Source organism: Pseudophryne corroboree, chromosome 8 (assembly GCF_028390025.1).
Source record: "Pseudophryne corroboree isolate aPseCor3 chromosome 8, aPseCor3.hap2, whole genome shotgun sequence".
NCBI classification, from domain to species: Eukaryota; Metazoa; Chordata; class Amphibia; order Anura; family Myobatrachidae; genus Pseudophryne; species Pseudophryne corroboree.
Window position 1 is genome coordinate 249692856 of NC_086451.1, and position 16610 is coordinate 249709465.

Consider the following 16610-nt stretch of genomic DNA (forward strand, 5'->3'; position numbering starts at 1 on the left):
CTTTTGAGGCTCTCCAGTACGGGAGGTTCCATGCTCGGGCCTTCCAACTGGATCTCCTGGACAAGTGGTCAGGATCTCCTCTAAACATGCACCATAGAATTAGTCTGTCGCCAAAGGCCAGGATCCAATTGCCTCACCTTTTGGAGGGCCGCAGGTTCGTGATTCAGGACTGGGTCCTTCTAACCATGGATGCGAGCCTCTGTGGCTGGGGCACAGTCACTAAAGGGGAAATCTTCCAAGGAAGGTGGTCAAGTCTGGAAGCCGGCCTGCCGATCAACATCCTTGAACTAAGAGCCATCTGCAACGGTCGTCTTCAGGCGGCCCATCTTCTAAGAAATCGGGCCATTCAAGTACAGTCGGACAATGTTACGACGGTGGCTTACATAAACAGACAGGGCGGAACGTAGAGTAGAGCTGCGATGTCAGAGGTAACAAGAATCATCCTCTGGGCAGAAAAACATGCATTGGAGTTTTCTGCAATCTTCATTCCGGGAGTGGACAACTAGGAAGCAGACATCCTCCGCAGTCATGATCTCCATCTGGGGGAGTGGGGTCTCCATCCGGACGTGTTCAAGAAAATAAGACCTTTGGGGATTACCCCAAATAGACATGATGGCCTCTCGTCTCAACAAGAAGCTTCAATGCTATTGTTCCAGGTCGAGCAACCCACAAGCAGTGGCAGTGGACGCCCTGGTGTCTCTGTGGGTGTTCCAGTCGGTGTACGTGTTTCCACCACTCCCACTCATTCCAAGAGTTCTAAAGCTCGTAAAGAGAACAAGAGTTCAAGTGATCCTCATTGCTCCAGACTGGCCAAGACGGGCTTGGTACGCGGACCTTCTGAATCTCTTGCAGGAAGAGCCGAGGCCTCTTCCTCTTCGGGAGGACCTGCTGCAGCAGGGGCTGTACGCCTGTCAAGACTTACCGCAGCTACATTTGATGGCCTGGAGGTTGAACGCCTGATACTAGCTCGGAAGGGCATTCCTAAGAAGGTTATTCCTACCCTGATACAGGCTAGGAAAGGGGTAACGTCTAAACATTACCATCGTATTTGGAAGAAATATGTCTCTTGGTGTGAGTCCAAGAAGTTTGCTGCGGTGGATTTTAAACTGGGACGTTTTCTCCTTCCTGCAAGCAGGTGTGGATATGGGCCTGAAGTTGGGATCTGTGAAGGTACAGATTTCGTCCCTGTCTATTTTCTTCCAGAAGCAATTGGCTGCCCTCCCTGAGGTTCAGACCCTTTTTGAAGGGAGTTCAGCACATCCAACCTCCCGTAGTGTTGCAGTTTCTCCAGTCGGAATGGTTTGAGCCTCTACAGTAGGTTGAGGTCAAATTTCTTACATGGAAGGCTGTCGCGTTGTTGGTAAGAGAATATAGGACTTTTGTTACCTACCGGTAAATCCTTTTCTTGTAGTCCGTAGAGGGTGCTGGGCACCCGCTCAGCGCTTCGTTTTCCTGCAAGCGTTATCTGGTTCAGTACAACTTTGTTCAGTTATGTACAGCATTGTTACTTGGTAAGTAATGTTTCAGCAGTTGCCTTTGTGTTAAATCCTTCTCTCGAAGATGTCAGTCTCCGCGGACTGAGTCTGGTAGGAGGGGCATAGAGGGAGGAGCCAGCCTACTCTCTAAAACTCTTAAAGTGCTCATGGTTCCTGGTGGACTCGGCTATACCCATGGTACTAGTGTGGACCCCACCATCCTATACGGACTACGAGAAAAGGATTTACCGGTAGGTAACCAAAATCCTATATATTTTTCTCTGACGTCCTAGTGGATGCTGGGGACTCCGTCAGGACCATGGGGAATAGCGGCTCCGCAGGAGACAGGGCACAAAAGTAAAAGCTTTAGGATCAGGTGGTGTGCACTGGCTCCTCCCCCTATGACCCTCCTCCAAGCCTCAGTTAGATTTTTGTGCCCGGCCGAGAAGGGTGCAATCTAGGTGGCTCTCCTAAAGAGCTGCTTAGAGTAAAAGTTTTGTTAGGTTTTTTATTTTCAGTGAGTCCTGCTGGCAACAGGCTCACTGCATCGAGGGACTTAGGGGAGAGAAGTGAACTCACCTGCGTGCAGGATGGATTGGCTTCTTAGGCTACTGGACACCATTCGCTCCAGTGGGAGTCGGAACACAGGTCTCACCCTGGGGTTCGTCCCGGAGCCGCGCCGCCGACCCCCTTACAGATGCCGAAAAGTGAAGAGGTCCAGAAACCGGCGGCAGAAGACTTTTCAGTCTTCATAAGGTAGCGCACAGCACTGCAGCTATGCGCCATTGTTGTCAGCACACTTCATAGCAGCGGTCACTGAGGGTGCAGGGCGCTGGGGGGGGGGCGCCCTGGGCAGCAATGATAGTACCTTATTCTGGCTAAAAATACATCACATATAGCCCCTGGGGGCTATATGGATGTATTTAACCCCTGCCAGGTCTCAGAAAAACGGGAGAAGAAGCCCGCCGAAAAGGGGGCGGGGCCTATTCTCCTCAGCACACAGCGCCATTTTCCCTCACAGAAATGCTGGTGGGAAGGCTCCCAGGCTCTCCCCTGCACTGCACTACAGAAACAGGGTTAAAACAGAGAGGGGGGGCACTTATTTGGCGATATGACTATATATATTAAAATGCTATAAGGGAAAAACACTTATATAAAGGTTGTCCCTGTATAATTATAGCGTTTTTGGTGTGTGCTGGCAAACTCTCCCTCTGTCTCCCCAAAGGGCTAGTGGGGTCCTGTCCTCTATCAGAGCATTCCCTGTGTGTGTGCTGTGTGTCGGTACGTGTGTGTCGACATGTATGAGGACGATGTTGGTGAGGAGGCGGAGCAATTGCCTGTAATGGTGATGTCACTCTCTAGGGAGTCGACACCGGAATGGATGGCTTATTTAAGGAATTACGTGATAATGTCAACACGCTGCAAGGTCGGTTGACGACATGAGACGGCCGGCAAACCAATTAGTACCTGTCCAGGCGTCTCAAACACCGTCAGGGGCGTTAAAACGTTCTTTTACCTCAGTCGGTCGACACAGACACGGACACTGACTCCAGTGTCGACGGTGAAGAAACAAACGTATTTTCCTTTAGGGCCACACGTTACTTGTTAAGGGCAATGAAGGAGGTGTTACATATTTCTGATACTACAAGTACCACAAAAAAGGGTATTATGTGGAGTGTGAAAAAACTACCTGTAGTTTTTCCTGAATCAGATAAATTAAATGAAGTGTGTGATGATGCGTGGGTTTCCCCCGATAGAAAATTATTGGCGGTATACCCTTTCCCGCCAGAAGTTAGGGCGCGTTGGGAAACACCCCTTAGGGTGGATAAGGCGCTCACACGCTTATCAAAACAAGTGGCGGTACCGTCTCCAGATAGGGCCGCCCTCAAGGAGCCAGCTGATAGGAGGCTGGAAAATATCCTAAAAAGTATATACACACATACTGGTGTTATACTGCGACCAGCGATCGCCTCAGCCTGGATGTGCAGCGCTGGGGTGGCTTGGTCGGATTCCCTGACTGAAAATATTGAGACCCTTGACAGGGACAGTATTTTATTGACTATAGAGCATTTAAAGGATGCATTTCTATATATGCGAGATGCACAGAGGGATATTTGCACTCTGGCATCAAGAGTAAGTGCGATGTCCATATCTGCCAGAAGATGTTTATGGACACGACAGTGGTCAGGTGATGCAGATTTCAAACGGCACATGGAAGTATTGCCGTATAAAGGAGAAAAAGACAACGTCTTTTCAGCCTCAGTCCTTTCGTCCCCATAAGGGCAAGCGGGCAAAAGGCCAGTCATATCTGCCATGGGATAGAGGAAAGGGAAGAAGACTGCAGCAGGCAGCCCATTCCCAGAAACAGAAGCCCTCCACCGCTTCTGCCAAGTCCTCAGCATGACGCTGGGGCCGTACAAGCGGACTCAGGTGCGGTGGGGGTCGTCTCAAGAGTTTCAGCACGCAGTGGGCTCACTCGCAAGTGGACCCCTGGATCCTACAAGTAGTATCCCAGGGGTACAGATTGGAAATTCGAGACGTCTCCCCCTCGCAGGTTCCTGAAGTCTGCTTTACCAACGTCTCCCTCCGACAGGGAGGCAGTAGTGGAAACAATTCACAAGCTGTATTCCCGGCAGGTGATAATCAAAGTACCCCTCCTACAACAAGGAAAGGGGTATTATTCCACACTATATTGTGGTACTGAAGCCAGACGGCTCGGTGAGACCTATTCTAAATCTGAAATAGTTGAACACTTACATACAAAGGTTCAAATCAAGATGGAGTCACTCAGAGCAGTGATAGCGAACCAGGAAGAAGGGGACTATATGGTGTCCCGGGGCATCAGGGATGCTTACCTACATGTCCCAATTTGCCCTTCTCACCAAGGGTACCTCAGGTTCGTGGTACAGAACTGTCACTATCAGTTTCAGACGCTGCCGGTTGGATTGTCCACGGCACCCCGGGTCCTTACCAAGGTAATGGCCGAAATGATTCTTCTTCAAAGAAAATGGACGATCTCCTGATAGGGGCAAGGTCCAGAGAACAGTTGGAGGTCGGAGTAGCACTATCTCAAGTAGTTCTACGACAGCACGGGTGGATTCTAAATATTCCAAAACCGCAGCTGTTTCCGACGACACGTCTGCTGTTCCTAGGGATGATTCTGGACACAGTCCAGATAAAGGTGTTTCTCCCGGAGAAGAAAGCCAGGGAGTTATCCGAGCTAGTCAGGAACCTCCTAAAACCAGGAAAAGTGTCAGTGCATCATTGCACAAGGGTCCTGGGAAAAATGGTGGCTTCTTACGAAGCGATTCCATTCGGAAGATTTCACGCAAGAACTTTTCAGTGGGATCTGCTGGAAAAATGGTCCGGATCGCATCTTCAGATGCATCAGCGGATAACCCTGTCTCCAAGGACAAGGGTGTTTCTTCTGCGGTGGCTGCAGAGTGCTCATCTACTAAAGGGCCGCAGATTCGGCATTCAGGACTGGGTCCTGGTGACCACGGATGCCAGCCTGAGAGGCTGGGGAGCAGTCACACAGGGAAAAAATTTCCAGGGAGTGTGATCAAGTCTGGAGACTTCTCTCCACATAAATATACTGGAGCTAAGGGCAATTTACAATGTTCTAAGCTTAGCAAGACCTCTGCTTCAAGGTCAGCCGGTATTGATCCAGTGGGACAACATCACGGCAGTCGCCCACGTAAACAGACAGGGCGGCACAAGAAGCAGGAGGGCAATGGCAGAAACTGCAAGGATTCTTCGCTGGGCGAAAAATCATGTGATAGCACTGTCAGCAGTGTTCATTCCGGGAGTGGACAACTGGGAAGCAGACTTCCTCAGCAGGCACGACCTCCACCCGGGAGAGTGGGGACTTCATCGGGAAGTATTCCACATGATTGTGAACCGTTGGGAAAGACCAAAGGTGGACATGATGGCGTCCCGCCTGAACAAAAAACTGGACAGGTATTGCGCCAGGTCAAGAGACCCTCAAGCAATATCTGTGGACGTTCTGGTAACACCGTGGGTGTACCAGTCGGTGTATGTGTTCCCTCCTCTGCTTCTCATAACCAAGGTGCTGAGAATTATAAGACGTAGAGGAGTAAGAACTATACTCGTGGCTCCGGATTGGCCAAGAAGGACGTGGCACCCGGAACTTCAAGAAATGCTCACAGAGGACTCATGGCCTCTGCCGCTAAGAAGGGACTTGCTTCAGCAAGTACCAGGTCTGTTCCAAGACTTACCGCGGCTGCGTTTGACGGCATGGCGGTGGAACGCCAGATCCTAAGGGAAAAAGGCATTCCGGAAGAGGTCATTCCTACCCTGGTCAAAACCAGGAAGGAGGTGACCGCAAAACATTATCACCACATGTGGCGAAAATATGTTGCGTGGTGTGGGGCCAGGAAGGCCCCACGAAGAAATTTCAACTCGGTCGATTCCTGCATTTCCTGCAAACAGGAGTGTCTATGGGCCTCAAATTGGGGTCCATTAAGGTTCAAATTTCGGCCCTGTCAATTTTCTTCCAGAAAGAATTGGCTTCAGTTCCTGAAGTCCAGAAGTTTGTCAAGGGAGTATTGCATATACAACCCCCTTTTTGTGCCTCCAGTGGCACTGTGGGATCTCAACGTAGTTCTGGGATTCCTCAAATCACATTTTAAACCGCTCAAATCTGTGGATTTGAAATATCTCACATGAAAAGTGACCATGCTGTTGGCCCTGGCCTCGGCCAGGCGAGTGTCAGAATTGACGGCTTTGTCTCACAAAAGCCATATCTGATTGTCCATTCGGACAGGGCAGAGCTGCGGACTCGTCCCCAGTTTCTTCCTAAGGTGGTGTCAGCGTTTCACCTGAACAAGCTTATTGTGGTACCTGCGGCTACTAGGGACTTGGAGGACTCCAAGTTGCTAGATGTTGTCAGGGCCCTGAAAATATAGGTTTCCAGGACGGCTGGAGTCAGGAAAACTGACTCGCTGTTATCCTGTATGCACCCAACAAACTGGGTGCTCTTGCTTCTAAGCAGACGATTGCTCGTTGGATTTGTAGCACATTTCAACTTGCACATTCTGTGGCAGGCCTGCCACAGCCTAAATCTGTCAAGGCCCATTCCACAAGGAAGGTGGGCTCATCCTGGGCGGCTGCCCGAGGGGTCTCGGCATTACAACTCTGCCGAGCAGCTACGTGGTCGGGGGAGAACACGTTTGTAAAATTCTACAAATTTGATACCCTGGCTAAAGAGGACCTGGAGTTCTCTCATTCGGTGCTGCAGAGTCATCCGCACTCTCCCGCCCGTTTGGGAGCTTTGGTATAATCCCCATGGTCCTGACGGAGTCCCCAGCATCCACTAGGACGTCAGAGAAAATAAGATTTTACTTACCGATAAATCTATTTCTCGTAGTCCGTAGTGGATGCTGGGCGCCCATCCCAAGTGCGGATTGTCTGCAATACTTGTACATAGTTATTGTTACAAAAATCGGGTTATTATTGTTGTGAGCCATCTTTTCAGAGGCTCCGCTGTTATCATGCTGTTAACTGGGTTCAGATCACAGGTTGTACAGTGTGATTGGTGTGGCTGGTATGAGTCTTACCCGGGATTCAAAATCCTTCCTTATTGTGTACGCTCGTCCGGGCACAGTATCCTAACTGAGGCTTGGAGGAGGGTCATAGGGGGAGGAGCCAGTGCACACCACCTGATCCTAAAGCTTTTACTTTTGTGCCCTGTCTCCTGCGGAGCCGCTATTCCCCATGGTCCTGACGGAGTCCCCAGCATCCACTACGGACTACGAGAAATAGATTTATCGGTAAGTAAAATCTTATTTTTTTTAATATTCCCACAGTGCCGACACTCCAATGCTGAATATTGTTACTTGCCCTCCAGGGTCAAATGATCCTTATATGTAGTAGTGAAAAAGGGGCGGCACTCACGTGTGTTCATAACGCCAAATGAAGCACTTCTGAGTCGGTTCCATTGTCCAACGTTTCGGTGTTGCCACCTTTATCAAGAACACTATGTTGTTGGCTTTTTAAAAAATTTACATACTTTCCGAACTGTCCCCATTTTGTCGGGATAGTCCCGTTTTGTGGTCACTGTCCCACTCTCATGTTGCATTGTCCTGTGCTGGAGGAGGTGGGAAGTTGGGGAGTCCTCTTCTCACTTGCTGCTATGCTTAGCAGAGCAGTGGTGAAGAGATGCTGTGCACGTCCTGCGCTCCCAAGGGAGAGGGACCGGGGGCATGTCCAGCAAAGTCCTGAACGCTGATCATGCCTCCCCAGTGATGAACAGTGGCTTTGTTGGTGGGCGCTGCATTTCCCTCTAGGCCATGCACCCTAATTTTGGGCATTCATAGATGTCCCTCTCCATTCATAATGAAAGTTGGGAGGTATGAATTCACAGACTTCATGTAATTGGATGGTTTGTTACTTCATCATAAACTATGCGTGTATCTTTCATATGCTTGTTTTTTTTATACATTCTGTACTCCTATGCTTGTATGTCCCATAAAATAGCTTTCAGATTTGTAAAAGCTTCATTTTTTTTTCTTTACTTTGTCTAGGTGGTGCGCTGAAGGAGGGAATTTGATTTGCTGTGATTTCTGCCACAATGCATTCTGCAAGAAATGCATTCTTAGAAACCTTGGTCGTCGGGAGCTGTCGACAATTATGGATGAGGAGAGCAAATGGGAATGCTACATTTGCCAACCAGAACCTTTGTTGGATTTGGTTGCGGCGTGTGACTCTGTGTTTGAAAACCTAGAACAGCTCTTAGCGCAAAATAAGAAGAAAATGAAAGTAGACAATGATAAGAGCAAGCTTAATGACCAAACTCAAAAAACACCTAGTTGTAATGGACAAGACAAACAACTTGATAATTCTTATTCTGGTACAATAACCTATTCTTACAAAGCGCTCATGGTGCCGAAAGAAATGTTAAAAAAGGCAAAAAGAATAATTGAAACAACAACCAGTTTAAATTCAAGCTTTGTAAAGTTTCTGAAACAAGAGTCAGATAATGCAGAAATTAACCGTAATGTTAGGTTGCGACAATTGAAAGCTTTTAAGTCAGTTTTGGGGGACCTAAAAAAGGCGCATCACGCTTTGGAGGAAAGTTTGGCAAGAGAAATATCTGACCTCGGAAAAGCATCAAAGAAAAACAAAGATACAACCTGTGAGAATAAACAAAGAGTGAAAAGAAAAGAGAAGCACAACGAGCATAGGAGAAAATCAAGTGGTGTACGTGAAAAAGAGACCGAAACAAATGAAGACCGTAAGAAGCACAAAGAGTCGGAAGAGAACCGAGATACAGAACTAAAAGTAGACGCTTTAAAGCAGAATGGAGAAAAAATGGAAATTTTGAGTTCTAGTGTTGTAGATATAGATGATGTTGATGATTTGGAAACTGCAAAAACAAACCTACAGGATGATTCTTGTTCTGAGGTGGGGAATGTAGATGTGCAGGTGGTAGACAACATGCAATCAGAGAATGAGGATCATTCTATTGAATCGGTAGAGGATCACTGTGAACAACCACAAAAGAATGTACAAGAAGCTGACACGGATTCTGAAGAAATGAGCTCTAAATCAGAGAAAGATAGAGCCATACTGAAGAAGGCAAGTGAAAGACCCAAGCGTAGCATAAGTGAACACACAAGGAAAAGCACAGGTAGAAATAAGGAGATGCTGTCTAGTGCTGAATCCGAAAATGATGCTGAAAAGTCTTCTAAATGCACTTCACCAAAAGCAGATAAATCTCTTTCCTCTGAGAAGAATTCTAAGTCATTTGAGTCCAACGCTACAGAAGCACTTGACATGGACATCGTTTCTATCCCCTCTTCCGTGCCTGAAGATATTTTTGACAATTTGGATCTTGCACTGGAATCTCAAAAAACTCTAAAGGAATCTGCTTTAAAAATATCTTCTAAGAAAGATGGAAAAGAACCAAAGACAACAATAAAAAAAGAATTGATTCTTAAATTAACTCCTGTATCTCTTTCCAAATCACCATGTAAGAAATTGGAGGGGAATACTTCAAGCACAGTTCAAGCAGCTGAAGGTGGAAGTGATGCTGACAATGAGGCTTTGAGCCCTAGCGGTGTTTCTAGTAATGAGCTGTCATCAGAGAATGATGATTCTAGACTAAGGAAGTCACCTCGTGTTAAAACCACTCCCATGAGACGCCAGACTGATGCCACAGCCACTTTAAATACAGAAGAGGACAGTAATGATACAGATAAGGATAAAACTAAACTTAACGAGTCTTCTAAAAAGAAGGCAATTAAAGCTAAGCATAGCCCTTCAGACACTGTTAAAAGTAAAAAAAAACGTAAATCTGAAATTGAAAAATTAGAGGACAATACCACAAGAAGTGTCTCTGATTCAGATGACATACCTGAAGTCCTCAAAAAGGCAGCTTTACTGAGCAACTCGTCTGACCCTGACAGCTGTAACGACTCTAAGCAAGTTGAGAGAACTGGTACAGATACAAAGAAAGATGGAAAACGTAAAAGAAAGAGCTCAAGTTCTGGTTCAGAAACTGTAAAGAGGACTACCAGAAACTCAACAGCTGCAAAAAAGCAACGTTCAAATCGCTCAGACTCTTCAAATTATGACTCCGAGTTGGAAAAGAAAATGAAAAAAATTGGAAAAATTGAGGCTGCCAAGAAAGGCACAAGGAAGAAAGTTAAGAATGAGGAAGAGAGTGGGACATCTACAGAAGAAAGGGGCCGTATAAAGAAAAAGCGGAAGACCAGTCGGGAAAAGACTACAGCATTAAAGAAAAAGAAATCTACCTCCTCTTCTGGCATGTCTGAAGATAGCCATGATAATTTAAGCCACAATTCAGAGGATGGCAGTGAAGACGAGCAGAAGATCAAGCCTCTGGTGGATAATGAAGTTATATCAACAGTTGCTTTCTGTCAATCTTCAGGTATTTTTATCCATTTTCCACTTTGTATTGATCATTAAGTTGCGGAATGGTGTTTTTCAGTATACATTTTTTGTAAACCAAATTGTGGATAGTCTCCTTTAAAAATATTTGTTTTAGTCTCCGGTAAAGCATGCATTATTTGTTAAGGGCTTGAGCATCTAAATTGGCCAGATGACTTTAACTTGACAGTTGTCACCCTCATAGCTGCTGTGGCTTCTTTACAAGGAGATCACATTAAAATTCCTCAGTCTGTAGATTTCTTCCAGTACTTTGTTGTTTTCATTTGTTTTTCTGTTAGTGAAATTTTTTTACATGTATAATTGACCTGTATGAACAACCTTAATTTTTAAATATACATAACTCGATGATATCAGATAGTTGAATTAATTTTTTGTCTCTTGCTATCTATAAATAACATTACATTATTTACAGAGGCTAATACTGAAAGTGTTTTTCTAGCAAACCACCCCCCCACCCCTTCTCACATACATACACTATTTTACGAAATGTTGCAACATGTTTCGTAATGTTGACATGTCAGCTGATGGTGATCTAGTAGCTACAGGTTACTTAAAGCTGTAATACCACCTAGTATAATATTTTACTAAGGACCACGTCTCCTATTTGTGCTCGCCCTCTGCCATTATTGAAAGTTGGTATTTGAAATTGGTTTGCAGAGCTCTGGGAAAATGGCTGCATGCAGTAGTAAGAGGGGCACCTTAAAATGTTGTCAGTGCAGTTTTTAAAGCATATTGATGACATTGAACAATCTAAGTAGGCTTAACAGTGAGGATGTTGCCTTGTATGAGTCTTTTTAAAGTACGCTAACTTGTTAAGTAACTAAATGAAATAACTTTCTACTTCAGGGTCCACAGTCTTCACAAGGAAGACATTGAGGTGTAGGTGGTTGGATAGGACCGGGCACCAAACGGTTAAAGCCTTTAGAGCTCCCAGGATGTTCCGTTCCTTTCACCCTATGCCCCGCCCCCAGTCTTATCTGTTTGGTGCTGGTAGGAGCTGGATGCACCATTTAAAAGTGGGGCTGCATCTAAGCAGCCCTAAGCTTTTATTTTATGTTTTGTTTTTATTTTACTTCATTAGAGTAAACAGTGCTAGGCAGTCTTAAGGATGCCAGTGCTGCTGCTCCTTCAACTCGCCGGTGCCGCAACACCAGTTTCTGGTCTAGTGGTTTTGCCAGGCACCATGGAGCTCTGCTAGTCTGCTTCCTTGTGGACCCCAGAATGCAGCTGGAGCATGGGGTGGGGGTGACAGGTAAGGTGGATTTGCCGTTTTATATTTAATTCTGCATTGTATGTGACTTGTGCTAGCTCTGCTGTCTTTCTCTGTCAGCTTGTACCTATCCCTTATGACCCTAAGATACTGTAGTATAGGGGTTTACTGTACATCATTTACAAGTATTTGTGAAGGCCGTCACATTGCTGTACATGCTACACTCTCTTATAGTACAGGTTGAGTCTCCCTTATCCAAAATGCTTGGGACCAGAGGTATTTTGGATATGGGATTTTTCCGTATTTTGGAATAATTGCATACCATAATGAGATATCATGGTGATGGGACCTAAATCTAAGCACAGAATGCATTTATGTTACATATACACCTTATACACACAGCCTGAAGGTCATTTTAGCCAATATTTTTTATAACTTTGTGCATTAAACAAAGTGTGTATACATTCACACAATTCATTTATGTTTCATATACACCTTATACACACAGCCTGAAGATCATTTAATACAATATTTTTTAATAACTTTGTGTATTAAACAAAGTTTGTGTACATTTAGCCATCAGAAAACAAAGGTTTCACTATCTCAATCACACTCAAAAAAGTCCGTATTTCGGAATATTCCGTATTTCGGAATATTTGGATATGGGATACTCAACCTGTATAGTCTTTTAGTATGCTATACTGTTTCTGCTGTTTTATCTAACGAAGGCAAGGGTAACAAGGAGGTTGCTTCTCTGCTTGTCTCATGCAAATCTTATTCAGCGGGATTATCCCCTCAGGACATTTTACAAGATGATCTGTGTGCATCTTGCTATATTCCACCTAACCAGTCGGTCACTGTGCCGTTCCCCCCCCCATGGGTGTGTTCATTTTCCCAGGTTTTGGTGCAGATAGGGGACCGGTTTGCTTCCACCTATGGATTTCCCACAGCAATTACACCCTGTTTTACTAGTTCCCTCTATGCCTCCTCCCTGAGAGTGGATGCACTCTCTCGCTCAATCCAGAATCTGGTTCAGACTTCTGTCACATTTCAGCAGATGTTACAAGGTGACAGACCCTTATCCACCAAAGCACAGACGTATGGTACTATCCTCACACTCTAAACGTTTCAGATTCTGACATATCTGGAGAGGCTGATGTCTCTCTTCTTGGGTACCCTTCGGGCGAGGAGGAACCTTATTCTAATGTGGATGTACCCGGGCTAGTGCGTGCAGTCAAATATATTTTACAGATAGAAGAGGAGCCTGCTCCTAAACCAAAAGCTCCTCTACTTAAACGCCAGAAGATGGTAAAAACTGATTTTTCTTACGTCCTAGAGGATGCTGGGGTCCATATTAGTACCATGGGGGTATAGAAGAATCCACCAGGAGCTAAGAATTTAATAGTGTGGGCTGGCTCCTCCCTCTATGCCTCTCCTACCAGACTCAGTTTAGAAAATGTGCCCGGAGGAGCCGGTTACAGCCAGGGGAGCTCTACAGAGCTTCTTTAGTAAAAGTTTTTTTAGAGTTTATTTTACAGGGAGGCTGCTGGCAACAGCCTCCCTGCATGGAGGGACTGAGGGGGGGAGCAGTGTCCACCCTGCGAGGTCTGAGCCACTGTCTCCGCTGACTGGAAACTGAGCTCCACTCCACTCGCCACAGGGGAACGCTCACCCCGGCAGCATGCCGCCACCCCTTTGCAGAGCTGAAGTGTGGCGAGTGAGTCCATCGGCTCCCTGTCAAGCGGGAAGCCGATGTGAAGATGGCGGCTACAGGGTGGGGAGTGCGGGCTCAGCAGTACATGGTGTGGCACTATGAGGGGCGCCTTAACCCTACTCTGACCAGAAAGCCTGTCGGGGTCCTCAGATCTCAGCCAGCAGAAAATCCTCACGCTAATATAATCTTGGAAGAGCGAGAAGACCGCACCATTAAGGGGGCGGAGCTTCTCAGAGCGGACCCAGCAGCGTTCAGCGCCATTTCCCTTAACTGCAGACATGCTGTCTGTGAAGAGCAGTCCCTCCAGAGCAACTCCAGCTATCTGTACGGTACCAGGGGGTTGTAGAAGGGAGGGGAAGCTGTGTATAGTCAGTGCCGGTTAAGGGTCTCCCTATACCTGTATAGCGCTGTGTGTGGGTTGGCTCCAATCTGTGTCTTTCTGCCATTCTTGGTGGGAAACTGTCTGCCCTGTACCCTGTTTGTATGTGGGGTGTGCAAGCAACCATGTCTAGAGACTGTCTCATATGCTGCAGGGGATATATCTTCTCAGGAAGATCCCATCCCATGTAATCAGGATTGCACTGTTGTAGCGTAGATCCCGGCTAGGGAACCGGAGTGGTTAGCCTCTCTTAGGGGGGCTATTTCTCAGATTTGTGAAAGGGTTGCAAGGACTGAGCATGCAACTCTGATATTGCAGTCCTCTATGGCAGTATGGTCCGCTACTGCTCCCTCGGGGCCCCCTGTGGTACATTCTCACAAACGTGCTCTTGCCCACATTACGCAGGATGACATGGATACCGATTCTGACACAGCAGACGGTGATGTGGATGTGTCAAGGGGGACGGCATCACTTGCTAAGGGGCTGCAGTTGATGATTGAGGCCATGTGGGATGTGTTAAATATTTCTGGCACACCTCCTGTGCAGGTTGAGGAGGCTTTTTTCACAGACTGTAAGAAAGCACCTCTCACCTTCCCTGCTTCTAAGGAATTAAATGCCATTTTTGAAAAGGCCTTGGTAAACCCGGAGAAAAAGTTCCAGATCCCTAAAGGGGTTCTGGTTGCTTTTCACTTCCCGGAGGACAATAGAAATAAAATGGGAGTCCCCGCCTATAGTTAACGCCTCTGTTTCCAGGCTGTCAAAACAAGTGGTTTTGCCTGTCCCGGGATCTACCACGTTGAAAGACCCGGCGGATCGCAAGGTAGATGCTATACTCAAATCCATATACACGGCTACAGGGTTTTTACATAACATACAGGATTCTGCAGGGTTTCTGGTGGAATCCATGAAGGATCTGTGTTCCATGGCTGCGTGGATCTCCTCCATGTCTGTCTCGGCTCGGAGGGGTCTCTGGCTGCTCCAATGGTCTGCGGATGCGGAATCCAGGAAAAGTGTGGAGAGCCTACCCTATACAGGTCAGGCTCTGTTTGGGGTGGTGCTGGATGCATGCAGTAGCCACAGCTACAGCGGGTAAGTCTCCTTTTCTCCCCTCAGCTGCACCGGCTATGAAGAAGCCCTTTTCTCCCAACATGTCACGGTCCTTTCGGCCCACTAGGACTAGAAAGAACAAGCCCTCTCATGCCACCTTTAGAGGTGGTCATGCCAAATCCAAAAAGCCTGCTCCCGCAGGTTCCTACGACCAAAAGCCTGCTTCTGGTGCCTCAAAGTCCTTAGCATGACGGTGGACCGCACAGCCTGGAAGTAGGTCGGGGGGGAGAGCGAGACTCCGGCATTTCAGCCACGACTAGGTGTCGTCTGGCCTGGATAATAGGATATTGTGTCCCGGGGGTACAGGCTGGAGTTTCAAACTCTCCCACCTCACCGATTCTTCAAATCAGGCTTGCCGGCAGACAGAGCTATTTTACTGGATGCTATCCGAAAATTGGTATTGTCGGAGGTCATTGTTCCAGTTCCACCTCATCAGTTGAACAAAGGTTACTATTCGAAATATCCGGCTTTGGTACCACAAAAAGGTTCGGTCAGGCCAATTCTGAACTTGAAATCTTTGAACCCTTATCTCAGGGACTTCAAATTCAAAATGGCGTCTCATGAGCGGTTGTCTTAGGACTGACGGAGGGGGAGTTCCTGGTGTCCCTGGACATCAAGGATGTGTACCTCCACATTCCCATTTGGTCGCCGCATCAGGCTTATCTCAGGTTTGCACTGTTAGACGATCAATATCCGTTTCAGGCACTGCCATTCGGTCTCTCCACAGCACTGAGGATCTTCACCAAGGTGATGGCAGAGATGATGGTTCTCCTCCGCAAGCAGGGGGTAAACCTAATTCCGTATCTGGACGACCTGTTGATGAAGGCATAGTCCAGGGAGACGCATCTGCTCAAGGAGTACGGTTGGATCCTGAACCTTCCAAAGTCTCATCTGGAGCTGACAAGGAGGCTGTCTTTCCTGGGGATGATCCTCGACACGGAGGTGCAGAGGGTGTTTCTACCGGTGGAAAAAGCGTTGGTGATTCAAACAATGGTCCGGGATGTCTTGAAGCCGGCCCGGGTATCGGTTCATCAGTGCATCTGCCTTCTTGGGAAGATGCTGGCCTCCTACGAGGCTCTGCAGTACGGAAGGTTTCATGCTCTGTCCTTTCAACTGGATTTTTCGGACCAGTGGTCGGGATCTCACGTACATATACACCAGAGGATATGTCTGCCGCCTAATCAAGGATTTCGCTCCTCTGGTGGCTGCAACTACCTCGCCTTCTGGAGGGCCGGAGGTTCGGCGTTCAGGACTAGATCTTTCTAACCATGGATGTGGTTGGCGAGCAGTCCAAGGAAGGTGGTCAATTCAGGAATCCCTTCTTCCGATAAACATCCTGGAGCTAAGAGCCGAATACAACGGCCTTCTTCAAGCGGCACACCTTCTACAGGATCGGGCTGTTAAGGTGCAGTCGGACAACGTGACCACAGTGGCCTACATAAACCGACAAGGCGGAACGAAGAGCAGGGCAGCAATGTCAGAGGTGACAAGGATCCTCCTCTGGGCAGAAAGACACCCCTGCAGTTCTTTTGTACAGGCCTTCCAACATACCCAAGCAGAAGGCCATTCAGTCTCTGCTGCACTTGGGTCGTAATCTCTGTCCCTTCAACACAGCGAGGGATTGGTTTTTATTCTACCCTTTTCTTGGTTCATAAACCCAATGGGTTTACTCGGCCTATCCTCCATCTCAAGTCTCTGAACAAGTTTGACTAGCTTTTGTATGGAAACCCTATGCTCTATTGTCCTGGCACTGGACCCTGGGGCTTTATGGTATCTATGAACATTTCAGGA

General features: G+C 47.1%; 1 protein-coding gene across 2 annotated transcripts in view; it reads left to right on the plus strand.

Moving 5' to 3' along the window:
- Positions 1-16610, plus strand: part of ATRX (ATRX chromatin remodeler) — a 561376-nt gene that overhangs the window by 180424 nt on the left and 364342 nt on the right. For both annotated transcript variants that reach the window (XM_063937173.1, XM_063937174.1), the window contains one exon: positions 8021-10389. In XM_063937173.1, the coding sequence (XP_063793243.1) occupies positions 8021-10389 (2369 nt within the window). The remainder of the gene's footprint in view (positions 1-8020; positions 10390-16610) is intronic.